Source organism: Phascolarctos cinereus, unplaced genomic scaffold (genome assembly GCF_003287225.1).
Source record: "Phascolarctos cinereus isolate Bilbo 61053 unplaced genomic scaffold, phaCin_HiC Scaffold_3;HRSCAF=262, whole genome shotgun sequence".
Classification (NCBI taxonomy): domain Eukaryota; kingdom Metazoa; phylum Chordata; class Mammalia; order Diprotodontia; family Phascolarctidae; genus Phascolarctos; species Phascolarctos cinereus.
This window is the reverse complement of record NW_027555736.1, coordinates 106,817,124-106,836,724: the sequence shown is the minus strand read 5'-3', so window position 1 is coordinate 106,836,724 and position 19,601 is coordinate 106,817,124. Positions and strand designations below refer to the sequence as shown.

The 19,601-nt window shown below is 46.3% G+C and overlaps 1 protein-coding gene across 1 annotated transcript in view; it reads right to left on the bottom strand.

Moving 5' to 3' along the window:
• Positions 1 to 19,601, bottom strand: part of SH3PXD2A (SH3 and PX domains 2A) — a 343,376-nt gene that overhangs the window by 9,251 nt on the left and 314,524 nt on the right. The window contains 3 exon segments of the mRNA XM_078151076.1: positions 4,421 to 4,470; positions 6,443 to 6,777; positions 15,527 to 15,644. Of these exon segments, the coding sequence (XP_078007202.1) occupies positions 4,421 to 4,470; positions 6,443 to 6,777; positions 15,527 to 15,644 (503 nt within the window).

Here is a 19,601-nt window from a genome sequence, read left to right as displayed (position 1 = left end):
GAAATGGAGGGGGAAAGGGGGGGCAGGGATTGGTCACTAATGAGGGAAGAAGGAGAAAGCCCATATTTTTGAGAAGACTGGTTTGGTCAGGGCAATGCTCACTACAGATCAGATCCTGCCATAACAATGGAGTAGTGTGTGTGTGTGTGTGTGTGTGTGTGTGTGTGTGTGTGTGTGTGTGTGCATACACATGCATGTGACTGGTGGGGACATATCTCATAGGATGAGAGTGAAAGAACCAGGTGTACTGGAAAGAACACTCTATTTGGAGTCAAGAAGGTTTTGAATCACAGCTTTGTGATTTATTAGCTGTGGGATCAGGTAAGAAATTCATTTTTCTGGGCCTCGGTTTTCTCATTTGTAAAACTGGAGGGGGTTGAACTAGATGGATCTCAAAGGTCTCTCTCAGCTCTAAATCTGTGATCCCAAGTCTCTCGATTCCCAGCCAGAACTCTCTTCTCCACCCCATCCTTCCTCAGCAACACTGAGAAGTGGAAGTGAGAAGATATGCCCACAAGGGGGCAAACCATGGCTATGGGGAAAGTGGCTACAGCAGAAGGAGACCGAGCACAGACCCTCCAAAAGGGCACAATGGTGCTCCACGCATGCACGTGCTTTGTGGACAGAGTAGCCTAGCCTGCTCTGACCCTTGGATGGGAGGGATTCCTCAGGGCTTAATTGGAACCAGCAAGCCTGCTGCCCTGGCATTCCATGTGTGCTTGGTGAGTATGGAATTAATTGCAGCGTTGCTGCCAAAATAAAGTCTAATCGAAAATAATTAGTCAGGGCTAAGCGATTCAGGAGGAAAAGTCAACATTCAGCAGTACACCTCTCAGTGGGAACAAAAAGAAGCAAAGTCCATGCAGCTGAGAGCGCAAGCCAGATTGGGGGGGAGGGCGGGTGGAGAAAGGTACTCTAAATCCCTTCTTTGCCAAAGACCATCTATGTGTGCTTCTAGGTCAGTCATTTCACCAATATGGGCCTCAGTTTCCTCCTTTATAAATTGAATGGTCAATTAGACTGGATGGGTGCCAAAGTCCCTTTTTCCAGCTCTAAATCTGGGGTCCTATGGTTTTACCCAATGGGATATATCAATTGAAATCACATTTGTTAGCACAGTGCTTGGCACACCGCAGGTGCTTAATAAATGCTTACTCCATTTCACTATAATGGCTACAATCCCTTGTTTGAGCTGAGTGCCACCTTTCCCATAAGCCCAGCAGAGTAAGAGAAGTCTTCCTAGATTCCTTGTGTTCAAATCTACATACGTGCTTTGAATTTATCCTGCCTACACATTTTCCACCTGAGTCAATAAGAACTAGCTAATAATAATAGCTAACATTTTTGAAGTGCTTCAAGTTTTACCAATTTTACAGATGAGGAAACAGAAGCTGAGAAAGGTTAAATAACTTCCCCGAGTCACACAGATTTGAACTCAGGTCTCTTTGACTCCAAGTCTAGTATTCTATTCACTACTACACCTACCTGCCTCCTTCGTGCTCCTACTGCCTCTTGCTATAGTCATGGCTTGGGCTGGTCACTCTAGAATGAAATAAAGGCTGGGCTGACCACAGAAATGCTATAAGAGGCAGCTAGGTGATGCAGTGGATAGAGTACTGGACCTTGAATCAGGAAGACCCAAGTTTAAATTCAGCTTCAGATACTAGCTGTGTGACCCTGAGCAAGTCATTGAACCCTTTGTCTGCCTCAGTTTCCTCATCTGTAAAGTGGGGATAATAATAGTATCTACCTTCCGGGTTGTTGTGAGAATAAAATGAGATGTAAACCTTAAAGTGCTATATAAATGCTAGTTATTATTGTTATTATTAATGGGATCCTGCACAGGTTAGATTAGGTACCCTCTGAGGTCCCTTCCAACTCTCAGGTTCTGTGAATTGGCTCTTTTCGTCAACAAGACTCATTAAAGAGGCCTGAGATTGAGGAGCTCCAGGTAGTGAGGTCCCCCCTGGTGTCTTGTACCTGCGTTCCCTCCCTCTCGGCTTCTGCAGAGCTGCTCATTCCTAAGGGCTGTCTTGCTCTCTCTGCTTTCCTGACCTCCGACCTACTGCTGTGTTTTGGCTTGGCCCTGTCCCTGGTGCTTGGTGGTGCCCTGAGGTTAGCTTGTCTGCTTGGTCCTGAACCTGCATCTCTCTTTCTGAGATGGGCAGTAACTCCCCAGACTTGGCATGTGGTTTCCCTCCTCCCATCACTGTCCATCAAGGAGTTAGGGATCTCTAAGCAAATGCTTCCATGGACCTGATGAGTTTCCTATTTAGTGTTAAGTGGTGAATCTTTCTCTAATATCACCCCCTAATTTTTCTGCTTTGTGAGCATAACCATCACAGTTGTGTTTTCCTGAAGGGGGCTCACCTATACATTCACCATGGATAAACATGTTAGGTCCTTTGAAATGTGCTGCCCTCAGCAAAGGACTTTGGTATTTGAATACATTTCAACTCCAAATAGCCTACCTGGGTATGAAAGTTATGCCTGGATGCTGTTTCAGGTTCTTTTTATATTCTCATTTTTCTTCTATTCCCACAACTTCCTCCCCAAGGGAAAAGGCCCAGCGATAGTGGCCTGGGTTCTTTATCCCAGAGTGCTGCCCTAGTGAGGGGAAAATTTTAGTTTGCTCCCCTGAACTCTACTCAGTCAAGATTAAAATTCCACCTCTCATGTTGTGTCACTTGTGTGACCTTGGTTAAGTCACTTAACCTCCATGGGCCTCAGTTTCCCCATCTGTAAAATTAGCAAGTTAGGCTAGATTAGTCCCTGAGGTTCCTTTAGATTCTTGATTTAGGATTCTAGTATCTTGCCCACTCCCCTGGGGCTGTCCCTGGAATCCATGGCCTGGCTCAGCATGGACAAAGTCCATCTTAAGAAGACTTGTAAGCTTGTGTGTTTTGATACAGCAGTTCATAATTTTCTGGGGGCAGAGTCAAACACTTACTTCCTGCTCCGTATCACTTTCTGTATCCTGAGAGCCAGGCGGCCAGATGAGGAAGGTGATTACCCATAAATGTGGGTCCCTAATCATTTCTTCTGTCTCTGAGGAACCCCGGCCACCAGGGCCTTTTCCTACAGTTCACTCTTGACAGTTAACTTTATTACTGGTATATATTTTTCTGGGTGAAATACAAAGGCCTTTGAACTAAGCCCATGTATGCACCATCCACATTTCTAGAGCCTAGTAAATAGGCGGCAGGACACTTGAGATGTCCAGTCTAAATGTTTATGTCTGCCAGGCTTGGTGACTACAGATGTCTTTATTTAGGTTGAGAATACAGTGGGCTTCTGAGTGATAAATCCTCCAGCCAGGCCCCCGGAGTTTCAGTGTTGGAGTCCTCTCTCCATGACCCAGGCTCTTAGGAATATGTTATGTTAACTCCTACATTCAACACCATTGGCAATGCTTCCAGGAACATGGAGACCTTGATTTTGAGAGTTCTGAACTGACAGAACCAAAATCCCTTCTCCACAAACAGTCCAGCTCCCACCTCAGTTCTGTGAGAGGCAGACATACATAAATCCCACCCCACATGAAGGAGAACAGAGAACCAGCAAACCCACGTTCTAGTTCTGACCCAATCACAAACGAGTCATGGGACTCTGGATAGTGGTAGATAAAGTAAGGGAATTAAAGTCAGACATTCTGTTGTAGTTGTTCAGTCATTTTTCAGTCATGTCCAACTCTTTGTGACCCCATTTGGGGTTTTCTAGGCAAAGGTACTGGGGTGGTTTGCCATTTCCTTCTTCAGTTCATTTTACAGATGAGGAAACTGAGGCAAACAGGGTGAAGTGACTTGCCAGAGTCACACAGCTAGTGTCTGAGGTCAGATTAGAACTCAGGAAGATGAGTCTTCTATCACAAAGTCAGAAATACCTGGCTTTAAATCTTGCCTTTTATACTTACTAGATGTGTGATCCTGGAAAAGTCATTTAACTTCTCCATGCCTCAGTTTCCTCATTGGTAAAATGAAAAAGTTGGACTAACATAGTCCCATCCAACTCAGTCTATGATTTTGACTGGCCAACTCTTTGAAGTCAGAGACCTAGACTTTAGGTTTCTCTCTGCTACTTCACTAGTAACTAATTTTGGGACCTTGGATGGTCAATTTCCCTCTCTGAGCCCCAAATTCCATCTTCAATAAAATGAGAGGTTTGGTCCAAATGATTTCTTTTTTTGGGGGGGGGTGAGGCAACTGGGGTTAAGTGACTTGCCCAGGGTCACACAGCTAGTAAGTGTCAAGTGTCTGGTCTGAGACTGGATTTGAATTCAGGTCCTCCTAACTCCAGGGCCAGTGCACTATCCACTTTGCCACCTAGCTACCCCCCTCCCCCAAATGATTTCTAAGGTCCCTTCTAGATCTAACACTCTATGATTCTTAAGTAAGAGTAGGAAAGAAAATTAAATACCAACCAGACTGGATTCTCTTCGTGGTGGGGGCCTTGTCCTTAGATTTGGAGAACCTGGAACAAGAAAGAAATCCTTAGAAATCTGAATAGGACAATAAGCAGCTTCTGCACCTCAGCCTAATCTCTCCCCTTCCTCTCATCCTGAAACTGGGCAAAAAAGGAGGACACTGATAAGCCCTAATCTGGGTTGGGACTAAAGAAACTGACTTTTCTCCAAATTTCAAACACTTTAACTTGGGCTGAGAGTCAGAAGCAAATTAGTCTTTCCCTGGCCTCCGGTACAGATCCAATCCCTCAACACAGGAACCCTGCTTGTTAAAGATCCAGAAGCAGCCATGGATGGGAAGAACTGGATGTTTGGATTCAGTCAAAGGGCTGCACCTGAGGACCTAGAGGGCCACATGTGGCCTTGGGGCCACAGGTTTCCTACCCATGGTTTAGATTATTCCTTAATTCCTACAAAAAACCACAACAATGATAATGATGATGATGATAATGATAGCAATGCAGATGTGTGCAACACTTTATGCTTTATACATATTATCTCATTTGAGACCAAGGATCATTATCACCATTTCATGGACGAGAAAACCTGAGCCCCAGCCACACGAAGCCACTCTCCTAAAGCTACTCCTGGCAGAACTAGGATTCAAACCTAGGTCTTCTCATTAGAAAACCAGGGCTGTTTTCTATATTTTATGCAGTCAAGTGCTTGTGGAAGACAGTGTTTCCTTCACACGCCAGCCAAGGGAAGATTGAGGTACCAGAAACCTCCAGAGAATAAAGTAAAGGTTTGCCATGGAGCTCTTGTGATATCAGCGGGAAATTCTGATTAGGAATCAGGAGGCCAGGGTTTGGATACTGGCTCTTGACCTTGGACAAGTCACTCAACTTTTCTGAGACTCAGTTTCCTCATTTATAAAATGAAGATAATGATCCTTCCCAGCTGGCCTCACAGGAGCATTACATAGATTAAATATGATAGTCTATGTATGTAGATATGAGATATATCTTTATCTATCGATAGTTACCTCATTACACTTAATCTACATAACACATATACAGATATAGTTCATAATATTTAATCCCTGTAACTATTAAAGCTTAAAATTGCACTAAGACTTTTGGGACACAATGTGTGTGTCTGTTCTGACCACGGCAGATGCTGCATATTCTCCCTTTCTGTAGTTTGATAGGCCTAAAGGACATGATACCAAGATCAAGACCAAGGGTATCAGTAATGGCTGCTAGTAATGAAGTCCTGACTATTGTGTGTTACTGGAAAACTGAAGAAGCAAAATGTGACCTTGGGCAAATGACTAAACTTCTCTAGGCCTCTGCTATAAAATGAGGAGGTCAGTCTAAATGGCCTGGTAAGTCCCTTCCAGCACTATGGTCTCTCTATGATCCTACTATTTCAACAACACCAACAAAGGCAAGGAGCCTGGGCCACATCTGCTTCCCAAATTTCCAGAAAGAAGTCCTCCACTCCGCTCCCCCCAAAACCCCCAAATCGCTCCTCCATGGCTTGACTGCTACGAAGTCCTTTCCTGCCTCAAATGCTGGACAGCTTGGGCCTTTCTGACTTTTACCCCACTGCCCGGGCTGTTCCCCATTATGGGACTGTAGCCAGGGCTCCCCAGAGAAGATGGCAGGTGCTAACAGAATGTGCCTCCAATGTTCAGAACATGTGTCCTTTGTGGAAAACATGCTGCTAGCAGGGGGATGAATTCCTTGAGCCATCTACACTCTCTTGTTCAAACCCTTTTGTGAACATATGGTTGGACAGGGTGAGAGGTCAGGCTGTTGCTAGGGTTAGGGGTCCTTCTGGGGTCAGGATTAGAGTTCATTCTGTAGCTAAGATTAAGGGGTCAGTCTCTGATTGGGATTGAAGGAGGTCAGAGTGAAGTTCAAAGTTCATTCCAAGATGAAACCAAAGGCCTTGGCTTTCACAGCTGCATGTTCTTGGTTGAGAATAAGGACCATGGCAGAAGCAAAGGGAAAGGGGAGGGAGCAAGTCTCTTACTGATCTGTGCCCTCTGAGGTGCGATCCTGGCCACGGCTGGTGATCCCTGTGCCAGCTTTGAGCCCGGCTTCTCGGGAGTGCCCACTGTGTTACCATTGGCAGTGCTGCAGAGGATAGGCAGGCTGATCTCCTTCTTGGTGACGGGGGCCTCGGGGCCCTCACTGTCCGCAGGTGCCTCCTTGTCAACGGATGCCTTCTTGTTCAACAGGTTGCTGATCTCCATGATGTTGCCGATGATCTCAACAGGGCCTGTCAGGTTCTTCTTCCGAGTGGGGAGGTCATCTTTGGCTTTTTTCAGATAGGATGCTGGTGCCCAGCCTTCTTTTCCCAGATACCTGTGGCAAGGAGAGCACTAAACTTTAACACACTAGTGCTTGGGCTCCATGTCTCTGAATTGTTCAGCCCCAGGGAGCTCTCAGGCCTCCATGTGTCCAACCTTCATGTCTCTATTTGGATGCCCAAAGTCCAAGCCTGATCCCCCCTAGCTCTGCCCCTTCTCTCCCCCTCTATCATTACTGGATCAAAAATCCACTCCCACATTCCAGCAGGAAGTAGCTGTTCAGATCCAAGGGAATGGTTACAAGTTACGAAAAGTATAACATAGTAGCCCAAACCTCTCTCCTGGTTCTTTCTTCATGTGCCTGTTCTCCCCAAACCAGACAGATATGGGAGATAAAAATGAGATCCCATGTTTTTTAAAGCTTGGTTGCCTGGAAGGTGGCATTGGTAATGGTCAAGCCACACCATTTAAATGCAGCTCAGTAAGTTATGTAAAAATTCTTCATGATGGCCACATCCTCTTCTCTTACTGTGGTTCAGAGGATAGAGTAGTCAGTAAGATCTGGGTTCAAATCCCACCTGTGACATTTACTGGCTATGTGACCAAGGGATCATAGAATCACAGTTTTAGAGCTGCAGGAGATCTTATATATCATCAAGGTCAATCCCCTCATTTTGCAGATAAGGAAACTGAAGCATAGAGTTGTTAAATGATTTGCTCAGGGTCACACAGCTAGTATTTGAGGCAGGATTTGAACCCAGGTCTTCCTGACTACATCAGTACTCTATCTATTACAATAAAATTTCTTTGCGCCTCAGTTTCCTATGCAATGGTATATTTAACTGGTCTGTGAAATTTTACTGTTGAAAATCTTTTTTTCTTAAAATCTATATTATAAACTTTCCAAAACCTCAATTTCTCTTCCTTGTGTTCTATTCTGACCCCCTCACTCTGACCTGCTGAATGAAGGCCAGTGTCTTGAGGTTGCAAGGGGAAGAATGGTCTCCAGTGGATAGCTAAAATATTTGACCGGTTCACACAATACAGTTCAGCTTTTAAAATATGGAGATTCTTCCGGTTCTAACTTTCCATGATTATTCCATGATTCTAAAACTCTATGATTCTAAAATTTGAGGAATCTATTGAATGTGATTTTCCCTATGAGTGAAAGTTGTGGTCAAAGGGCAGTGGTGCTATAAAAAGACCCTCTTCTGAGCAGTCCCTATGTCACCCCCCCTTCCCCCAAAGCTCTCCTAATCCATTGGCCTGCTGCCACAGGGAGATGAGGCGGGAGCACTGACTTCACTAGGGGACCCAGACAACAACATATCAACTGTCTAGACTGGCTGGGCCAAGTAATCAATCATTCATTCTTGCAGGCTGCATGAGAAGGCTGCTCAGTACAGTGTAGTGTGCACAGGGATTTGGAGTCTGAGAACTTGGGTTCAAATGCTGATTCTGCTGGTTACGTGCTCTGTCACTTTGGGCAAATCATCCCTGGGCCACCTCACCCCTCTGGGCCTGTTTCCTCATTTATAAAATAAGGGAATTGGACTGGATGATTGCTAAGGTCCCTTCCAACACTCTGAGAAGCTAATGTTATCCTTAAGACTGTGGGGAGATGATGTTCTCAGGCCTGAAGCCTACCAGCTCCTGCCACAATTCTAAATAATCCTAAACCTCAGCGAAAAAAGGCTCGAATAAAGGGGAGTGGGTAACAGTGGAGGGAAGGAAGAAAGGAAACAAATATTTATTAATTACCTACTATGTGCTAGGCACTATGCTAAGCACTTTACACATATTAGCTAATTTGATCCTTACAACAACCCTGGGAGGTAGGTACTATTATAATCGTATTTTACAGTTGAGGAAACTGAGGCAGACAGTGAAGTAAGTTGCCCAGGGTCACACAGCTAGCAGCAGATGTCTGAGGCTAGATTTGAACTCAGGTGTTCCTGACTCCAGGCCCAGTGTTCTACCCAATATACCACCCAACCTGCTTCTAGGAAGGAAACAGGATGAAAGGCTAACAAGGAGGAGAGAGTTTCTCTAATTTCCCTCTGTCTTTGTTCTATCTTGTTACTTTGGATTCTTTTCAGAGGGAATCTCTGGGGACTCAGGCATCCTTAAGGACTCTATAAAAATGCTTTTGCTCCAGTTTCCCCAGCATGAAGGATCCAGAGTCATATACTTCTCTACAGGTTTCTAAGTCAAGCTAAAAGATATGAGGCTAGGCTTCTAGTAGAGGGCAACGCATGCTGGGTATCTGTGCCCTCAGATATCACCAGAAGAGGTTTTCCCTCTAAAGACAGGGGGACCTCAGTGCATACCTGTGACATCAGCAAATGAGGACTCCTGGGCACAACAAGCTGTCTGAGACAGGAGATTTCTGAAGCCATGGCCCATCTCCCATCTTCCACTCAGGATGTAGAATGACTACATCTTTCTCAGACACATCTTCCTCAAGCACTACTTCTAACATGTTGCTCTCCTGTTCAAAAGCTTTGACAGGTTTCTCTTTTTAAAAATGCGCACATGGTCCTGGGAAGACTGAGGTCTCTAGTCATTCTTAACTGGTCTGACAGACTGGGATGATTAATATGATCTACCCAGTCTTTCCTTGTCACTGCTATCAAGCCCAGCTGTCATGCTAAGGGAACTGGGCTGGGGGGAGGGGGCAGACAGAGTAGGTAAGTGCTCATAGAAGGCACTAGGAAGTGGTTGGAGGTGCATCAGAAATAATCCAGATGGTTTTTCATCTATGGAGAGAGCCTGGGGGAGTACATGAGGAGGGGGAAGAAGAGCAGGTTTGAGTAGGATCTTGGGTAAGTAGCCTGGGGCCCAGAAGATCATGCAATGGATAGTGATAGAGAAGTACAGAAAGGGAGGTGGGAAGAGCCAATGACCAACTGCCCATTTTCAAAATATTGCTTCCAACAAAGGGGTATATGTATTTCTTCTTCCTTCTCCCACCTGTACCACATGCCTTTCTGCTTTTAGGCCTTGGAATTCGAGCTGGTGTTAGGAGTGCTATTGCTCAGCCCCAGTAGGAGACTGTGAATTGGCCCAGGAAACTGAACCACTAGCTGCCTCCAAGGAAGTCAATGCTTTGCCTCAATGGAGGCCTTTGAATAGAGGGGAATTCTGGTATTGAGAGGGAGATTGGAAAAGAGAATATCAACTCTAGAATGCAATGAGAAGAGTTCCCAGTAACAGACATACTTCTGAAACACAGTCCATCCGTAAGATGGAAAAGGCCTCTACAGCCTATTTAATGGAATGACAGAAGTTGGTGTAAAGCAAGGGGAGGGGGGAGCCTTTCCACTTCTTCTAACCTATAGGCTAAATGAAAGCAGTAATGCTAATTAATTTATGGGACTGATACAGGGTTTAATTCTCACTCAAATGGTTTTCCCACCCATCATTTCACTCAGGCTCACAATAGCCCTGGGATGAGTTTCAGACAGGCTGAGGGTCAGTACTATGGTCCTCTGCCTGGGATGGGCCAGGCTGGGAAAAAGGGTAGAAAAGGGGGAGCCCTCAAGACTGGGGGCCTTAGTCAGCTGTTGCTAGACAGCAGAACCAGTAGATGAAGGCCTGAGGGATCAAAATACAGGGGAGGGCTAGGAAAAAAGGGAAACAAGCATTTATTAAGCACCTATTACATGCCAGGCACAGTGCTAAGTGCTTTACAAATATAATCTCCTTTGATCTGCACAACAACCCCGGGAAGTAAGTGCTATTATCTACATTTTATAGGAGAAAGCCCCAGGGCAGTGGGGGAAAGGGGAGAGGATCATCTGGGGAAATCTCAGAACAAAGTATGTTAGAGCTCAAAGGGACCTTAGGGATTATGCAGTCCCATCTCTTCACTTTATGTAGGAGGAAACTGAGGCCCAGAGAAGGGGAAGTGATTTGTCCACGGCTGCAGAGTGAGAAGCAGAACTGGAACCAGGAGTCAGGTCTCCTGAGGTCAAGGCTGGGCCTCTTCTCAACAGGGTCCAATGAGAGAGACAGTCACAGGCACTCTGCAGAGGCATTTGTCTCATGCATATGGCTTTGGTGTCAAAGCCTGAAATCTACAGGCCACTAGAGACTGAGAGATACAGGCAGGGAAGGGAGAGGGTCAATCTTTTCCAGGCTCCCTAATAGTCTGGTCTAAGCTGTTCAGGCCTGGGGACCCTTGTCCCACCCTGAGGAAGGCCACCCAAAAGACCACATGTATGCTCAACATGTTGGAATTCTGTAGTGGAAAGAGCCCTGGACAAGGAGTAAGGACATCTGAGTTTGAATCCTGTCTGTCTGTATATGCACTGGGGCAAATAACTCGGCTCTTCTGAAGCTCAATTTTCTCATCTGTCAAATGGGAATGGTCTCTGCTTTCCTACCTCATAGGAGTGTGGTAATGGAAAGTTATGGATATGAAGTAATGGAAATGAAAACTCCTGGAAAAATAAAGCACTATAAAAATGTCAGGTGTTACTTTTCCTGTCAATTGTAATAATAATACTGTTGGAACAGGAAAGTTTTTGCTCCCCAAAAAAGCTTCCTGACCATTGGCATATAAGAACCGGGGACAGGAAAATATGAATGGTTGTCATGGTCATTTACATCAGCATTCACTTCCACGTTTGGGATCAGGGACCCTATCAGTCTGAGCTTCTGACATCAGAGGTTCCATCAAAACCAGGCCTAGCCCGGTTTCTATGCATATGGTCAAACAATCTGGCTTCAATGACAGGTTATGGAGAGGAAAGGATGGGTCCCATCACAGATGGTCACAGATGTCACTTGCTTCGGTAGGGGCAGGTGGGAGGCCATGGTAAATAGTCAATCTGGGGCCAGATTTAGGGTAAATCTATGGCTGACATTAGAGGCTAGCCTGGTTCAGGATTGAAGGTCAGCCTACAATCGGTTTAAGGGATGGTCATAAACCAGTGCTAGGGGGTCAATCTATGGCAGAGATTAGGGGGTGAGTGTGGTTACAAATTAGGGGGTTAGTCCATGGCTAGAGTTAAAGGCCAAAGCAAGTACAAGATTAGAGGTCTCGTAAGGGTCGGCTGAGACATTGAGCACGTAAGATAGAAACGTACAGGAGCAAGCCAAGACAGATAGGGAAACCCTGCTAAAGATTCTAGCCCTGGATCCCCACTCACAGACATGTACAGTTCTGTTCAAGCCTCTCTACCTAGGGATCCTGAATAAAACACTGGTTGTCAAAACTGGAAGGTAATTTAGAGATCATCTAGTCCAATATTCATTTTACAGGGGAGGAACCTGAGGCCCATACACACGACAGAATTAGAATTAGGACCTAGGTTTCCTTCTCTTGGCCCCAGGCCTCAAAACTTATTTTTGTCTCCAGAGTTACAGTGACAAAGGTAAATACTGAGCAAAAACAGGCTGGGAACTCAGAAGTGCCTCCGTGCATCTAATCTGGACTCAGACTCCTTAACATCTGCTTTCCAGCTCGAGAGCCCTGGAATCCCTCCAGAGATGGAGGAAACCAGGGGAAAAAAGGAGTGAGATGGAGCAACAGACAGGAAATGAGGATGAACACAGAGCTTGGAATGTTGGGAAATCACAGTTAAGGGGGCCAGAGGCAGCGTTCTTAAGGTGGAACAGATCTTTACAGGACAGACCTCGAGAACGCTAGAGCTGTAAGGAAGATATCGTCTTATCTGGCTCCCTCACTTTATAGATGGGAAAGTGGGGCTGGTGCAGAGAAGAGAGAAAGGTCACACAGCCAGCCCAATAGAATCTAGAGATAGAAACAGAATCTAGGTAAGGACCATTCAGACTACCAGAGGTTCCTTCTTAAAGCTTGAGCCTGGTGGTGGAGGAAGAGGCTATTGGAACCAATCCACATCAGGGTGGGTTTGGTAGTGGCTGTCTTAGAGAACCTGGAAATGAGAAGTTTAGAGACAGCTGGCTGGGGAAGACAGTAAGAGAGTGACAACCACAATAGCTAACATTTAGATAACACCTACTATGTGCCAGGCACTCTGCTCCTCACAACAACCCTGGGAGGTGGGTGCTGTGATAATCCTCATTTTACAGATGAGGAAATTGAGGCAAACAGAGGTTAAGTGACTTGGCCAGGGTCACATTTGAACTCAGGTAAGATCAAAGTATCTTAAAGCTGGAAGGGCCCTCAAAGGGCTATCTAGTCTGATCCTCCCTTATTTTTACCAATGAGGAAACTGAGGCCCAGGATGGAGGTCACACAGTATCAGAGTGGTTCTGGGGTCAGGTGCCCTGGGTTCAAATCCTGCCTCTGATACCAATGCCAGAGTCTGGAGAGCAGGAGGGGATAGGACACATCTTCATGTTTGGATTCCTAACTGCTAGCAGCTGCAGCCCGGCCAGAGAAGCTTGGCCAGGGGCAGGGAACCTGTGGCTTTGAGGCCACAGGTAGCCTTCTAGCTTCTTGGGTACAACCTTTTAACTGAGTCCAAGTTTTACAGAACAAATCCTTTTATTAAGGGGATTTGTTCTGTGAAGTTTGGATTCAGTCAAAGGGTAGCACTTGAGACCTAGAGGGCCACATGTGGCCTTGAGACCAAAGGTTTCCCCATCCCTGAGCTAGGCTTCTTTTAGGTCAAGAGCTCTTAATCTTGTTTGTGTCTTGGACTCCTTGGGCAGTCTGCTGAAGCCTCTGAGCCCCTTCTCAGAATAGTTTTTAATGTAGAAATGAACTACAGAGGAGGTGTGAAGATTAGTTGAAAATAAATATGTAGTTGTTTTTCCGTTTCCAAATTTATGGACCCTTGAAATCTAACCACAGACTCTTTGGTGAGGGGTGGGAAGCGAGGTGTCCAAGGACCCAGGTTAAGAATCACTGTTTTAGGCTAAGTCTTACTTCAGGTGCTAGTCCCACTGACCCACTGTTAGCTCTTACTATCTTATGCTTAGTAAGCATTCTATGAATATTTCTTGAGTTGAACCGAAAGCAGCTGTACAGCATAGTGGAAAGAATACTGAATGAGAAATCAGGAAACCTGGGTTCTAGGAGGAAGCCCTCCTGCCAGCTGCCTTCACAAAATGCATAAATTCATCCCAGTAGCTGAGTGAGAGTGTGCATGACTCAGAACAACCAGTCCCCACTGCTAGGCACACAATTCTAAACACATACTGACCTTAGCTGTGTAGGGACAAGAGCATCATGTTTGTCTGTAACAGACAGGATGTTATGAGGAGGGAAGAGTAGATGGGAGCCTATACACATTTAAAGTAGGCTCAGAAACTGATCCCTGTGCCCAGAAGTTTGGGGTGAACTTCTCTGCCAAGCTAAGCAAAGTTCAGTGAATGGCAGGCTAAGCAGAATTACTCATACAGAGCTGTGTTTCCTTGTTCTCTTGGACTAAGTCAGTCTCCAAGGGAAGGATCCTTTCTAAGAGACAGAGGCCTCAAGGAAAGAAAAGATATGATCTGCAAAGGAATGAATGAATCCTTTGCTTGTCAGTCAGTCAGTCAGTTAACCAGGAGGCTCAGAGATGACCTTCCAGGGGTCTTTTGCCTGAGAGTTCCTGATGACTTTCACTCACGAGATGTCACAAGATGGTTGTGTTAGGGAGTGAAAAGAATAAGCGTTTTGGAGTTAGAAGACCTGGGGTAGAATCCTGACTCTGCCACCACCTCAGTATGTAATTGTAGGCAAGGAGTTATCTAACTTCTCAGGAGCCTCAGTTTCCCCAGCTGAAAAATAAGGAGACCAGGCTAGATGATCTCTGCCATTCCATGATTCTGTGGTCTGCAGGTGGTTTCATGGCTGGGGGGGGAAAGGAGGGGGGAGTCCTCTCATGATCTTCTAAATTAAGAGTCTGACTAGAATTGACTCAGTGTCCTAAGATGCAGAAAATCAGAAATCTATCATTAACTTGTGTGATTCTAGGCAAGTCATTCGCCCTGTCTCTTAGTGATAGTTTCTCTTTCTAAAATGGACCCTTTCCAGCTCTGACAATCCAGGATCTATGTTGTTTGCTTTTGACCTCAACTTCAGCCACATGTCTCTAGCTCTCTGGCCATGTCCAGATGTCAGTCTTGGGATATCCTATTCCTTTGGGGAGCCCCATTTCATCAAGTGGCTGATAGCTTAGAATTTGCTTGAGTAGCCTGACCTGGCTCCTAAACTTGTGATGGGCTTAACCCCCCTCCCAGGCTCCAGCCTTCAAGGTGGGTAGGGGAAGAGCCTCAGGCTGGGGTCAGCTGTGACTGGCTGGTGTTCCAAATAACTGGCAGCCAGGCTTACTATAGCAGGGAGTACAAGAATTGGGGCTGAGTGTGTCATGGCCCTTGTGGCCTAGAGCCCCAAGCAGCCCTTGTCAGAGGGGATGCCAGATGGCCCTGGTTTGGACACGGGAAACCAAACTCAGACACACTGAAACCTTCTTGCAGATGTGAAGCCAAGGGAATTGCATCATAGCCTATATAAGCCTGGCCCAGCCCGCCAGAGGCTAAAACCACTGCCCCAACTTGGCTGTGGCTGGGTCTCCATTTATTTTTTTCTCCTCCAGGGAAGGAAATTTGCAAGATAAGCACGGTTTGGTCAAACCTTTCAGATCTTCAGGCTCCATCTGCCAACACCCTCACATCCAGGCCCCTACAACATGCTGCAGTTAATAACTGATTACCATCTGACGCCCATTCTGCAACAGGGGAGGGGGAAGGGAAGGAAAAGGGGAGAGTGTGAGAAGAAAGCTGCTCTGGTTTTTCTCTGCTCTGCCAGAAATGGCTTGTCTTTAGAAATAGAGATTAATAAGATGCAGGGTGTACAGCTCTCACAGCTAAAGGAAGCACATTACCTGATGTACCACCATCCTTCTAGGTTCTTCTGGATCACCTCCACAGTGACCCCCTTCTCAAACCCAATCTCATCTTTGCTCTGGCTGGTGTACGGCTGCACCGTGATGTACTTCTCTTCTGGGGTGAAAGGAAGGGATTGGAGAGGCACAGTCATTATTGGGTCCATAAGCAACAATCTCTCCCCAACCTCCTTTACTTCTTCCCCAAAGCACTGCCTAGCCCCTCCTTAAACCCAGGAACTTGAAGGTCAATCTCAGGCCTCAGGATGGTGAAGTTCTAAAGGCTACAACTTGGGGGCTGAAATGAGGGACCATGGGGACCTAGACCCGTTGACTGTTCCCACCTGAAAGAGAGAATTGGAAGAACAAAGCTGGCTCCCCCAGCCTCCCCGATCTGACAGCATTGGAGGGCAGCCAAAGGGACTGAGAGCCAATTGGCTCCCTGGATAGCCAACAGGGAGTGGTGTTGCCAGGGACTGCCTGGAACCTATTTGGTGAATCCTATTATAGACCTCCCCACCCACTTCCCACCCTGCCCCCACACAGCAGGAAGATTCTTGCTAAGGTGGGGGTCCTCTTAATGCCCTGGGATAGTTCTAGCCTTATGTTCCCCTCCTTCCTAACAGGTCAACTCCAATCCTGTAAACCTAGTCTCCTTACCATCCCCTGCACAAAATTATTCATTTCTGCCTCCCTAACTTTGCCTCATTCACCCATCTGGAATGTCCTCGGCCTCCTTCCACTTATTCAAACTGTATCCATCCTTCAAGGCTCAATGTTACTTCAGTGAGTTTATCTTCCCTACGAACCCCTATTGCTTTTATTGTCTGGGCCACACAGACTAGCATTGCTTACGTAAAACAAAATCCATCTAATTTCATTAAAGGGTTCCACAAAAACTCATTAGGAGATATAACATGGAAAGGACAATTAGTTCTACAGGTACAGTATTACAAACATTACAAATTGGGGGTGGGGTGGCCTAATGACATTGTGAGATTTCTCTTTGTAAAGAGAAATGATGGTTTTTTAAAACTGAAATCCATCGTAGTAGGCTTCAATCACTGTGTTAACAATACACCTGGGACTCCAGTGTCCCTCCTCCAAGCTCCAGGCTACGAGCTCGCTGTGATAGTGATCACAAAGGTATTGGGAGTGAGGCCTGGGGACTCATTAAGTGGACTCAAGTGGGATGTAGAAATTAATCTAAATCAAGGGCATTATAAATAAGCAGACAGCTGGTTCTCATCTTTTAGCCTCTTCTCAATCATATAAAGTATTTCAGGGACATTACTTCCTTTTTCTCTCTTACAATCAGTATCCCAGAGACAACTATGAAATGGAGGAAGACAAGCTAATCACCTCCTACAGACCCTTCCTGAGTTAGACAATCCTCAAATTTGGTCCTGGTCAATCCACATCCAATCAACTGCAGAAAGCCTGGCTCAACTCCTCCCCAGCCTCGAGAGATCCTAGGAGTCATAGTGTAGGCTTTTTTGAAGGCTAGGGTTAGAGAGGTGCTGAGGTTGCAAGACAAGGATGCTGAGTTGCTGTCCTTGGGAGAATAATTTGGAAACAAAAAATCTATCAAGAAGGGCTCGCTCCCCTAGAAGCAGCCACCCAATTTTCCATTCCTCATGATCAGAGGGTAAGGAGTGTGGGGAGGAGCAGACAGAGTTGGGAGAAAGGGGCATGGTGCCATAGGGCCGCTGCCTTTTGAGAGGAGTTGAACCAAGTTAGATCCCTCTTTGGCCGGCCCATCTGTAGGCAACTGGCCGTGCCAAATGAGGATTAAAGAGCAAGTTGATAATGGACAGGCCCAAGAAGAAAATACAATCTTGAGCCTTCTTTACATTTCCCAGGCATGACAATCACTCTCTTGGGCTTCTTATCCTCATCAGCATGGAAAGGGCTGTCCAAAGTTCTGCTGAGCAGAATGGAAATTACCACTCCTGTTCCCTGTTCAGCGCCTTTGTCTTCACCTTTGGCTGGTTATCTGCTGGGGGAATGGGGTTGGAGGTTGGAGCTGTGGCCTTGTTTTTGGAGACAACTTCAATCATTGTGGCTGGGACAGCCAGAGCCATGCAGGAGTAAATCTGCCCTGGTTAGTATGTGTTGAGGACACCCTTTGGCTCTCCCATACTCCTTAACAGAACCTTTTATTTTTTTGGAAGCAGATGCTTCTGTCTCCCTCCACCCCAACCACCAACATTTTTGGCTCTTCATCCTCCACTCAGTATAGGTGCTGTCTTTGGAGAAGCCTTGCTTCTGGAAAGTTTCTGATCCAACCTGGCTAGGGAGAGAGGCCAAGGAAGCGTGAGAGAAGACCACATATGCCAAATTCCAACTCAGATCTTTCAGAAGCTCAGTGTTCCATAGTTCTGATCCTCTCCATTCAACAATTTCTTGCCTGGAGCATCCCATCTTTCCAACAGGACCTTCTTTTCCTTCTTTCTCCCAGTTGCTGAAGAGGTGGAGGGGATGGTGAGGGCAAATGTTGGACAACTACAGTGCCCGGAGGGGCAGGGCTGGGTCCCATGATCCAAAGTTCCGAGGTTAGGGATGGGCGAGGTCCCCTCCACATGGTGCCTTTGTTTAGCCATGCTATTTTTAAAAGCCTGTGGTCCTGAACAGGAAGCCATCATTAAAGTTTCCCTCTGCAGAGTTGCTTTCACAGCAAAAAAAAAAAAGATAATAATACTAATTTTTAAAAATCACAACCACTCCTCCCTTTTGACGAGGGGAGTGGGGGAGGAAGGCTAGGGGGCCAGGTTGGCAGAGTAGTGATATTTTATGAAGATACATGGCCTCCAAAGTCAGCATCTGCCCTAGTTCCCAGATCACAATGGCTCCCTTCTATAGGAGAAGGCAAAAAGCTAGGCCAACTGTTACAGAAGGGTGAGTTTTCTTTAGACCCTCCACCATACAAGTCTGGGGAATTAATTTAGATGCTGAGGTTTAGATGCAAATCACTCCCTTCCTGGCCCCCACAACTTACTCAGCCTCTTCTGAAAAAAGAGGCCTCTTCATTCTAATGGCCCCTTAACAAAGGCCTGGTGGAGGCCCCTCGAGGAAAGTCCTGTTTCTCTCCTGCTCAGCTACTCACCAACCAGCTCCCCCCATGCTTGCCTGCCTCCCTCCCACCCCCTAGGGCTGTTCTCAACAATCTTAGCTTGAAGGACTGGGAAAGCAGTCAGGAGTTCTTTGGTGAAGGAGCAGGAGCTCCTTAATCTCACATGGGTTCTAGGTTTGGTAAGAACCCACTCCCACATCAGGATTGGATGACCTCCCCAGACATGATGACAGACATGATGACATGTATAAACGACATTTACAGTTTTAAAGTTTGCAAAACACTTTCCCTACCATCTCTCATTTGACCCCTGCCTCCCCTTGTGAAGGGGAGGAGGAAGGCAGGGGTTCTACCTCCTCCCAGATGTTTTCCTGAGAGTCTGAAAAAGCTGTGCTTTTACCTCCTATGCCTCCATATCTACCTAAGACCCCTCTGGTTCCAAACTCACTGACCCCAATGCTGGGGGGTGGGGTGGGATGGGGCAGAGAAGAGTAGAGGAGCAGGGAGTCCAATACTCCAAGAGGGTATAAACCACAAAACTCTTGTAGGCTTGCCTAAGAAACCTGGAGAAGCAGAGGACCCAATGACCTATGGAAATAATTGCACTATATGGTCAAAGTTCACTCAAGCTTTTTCTCCTGAAAATATGCCTTTGTTAGAAAGGTGACTCAAAGCAGCTAGGCTCTCCCAAGCTCCTTCCTGGAGGCTCTAAGAACACTGTCACACCTATACTCAGTCATGAGGTAACAGTCCCTCTGCTGCTGGCCACCCGGTTCACCAGGCATTCAGCTTGCCAAGGGTGGAGGGAGGGTGAGGGGGAGAGCATGGAATGGCCCCAGTTTAGGTTAGGGAGCCAAACGTGGCTGGAGAGTTGTGCATTTTCCAAACCACAGAAGACTTCTCTTTCCAGACACTTTCCCCTCCGTCAGCAATCTCCCCCACTCCCTTCCCGGCCCCCACAACTTACTCAGCCTCTGCTGAAAAAAGAGGCCTCTTCATTCC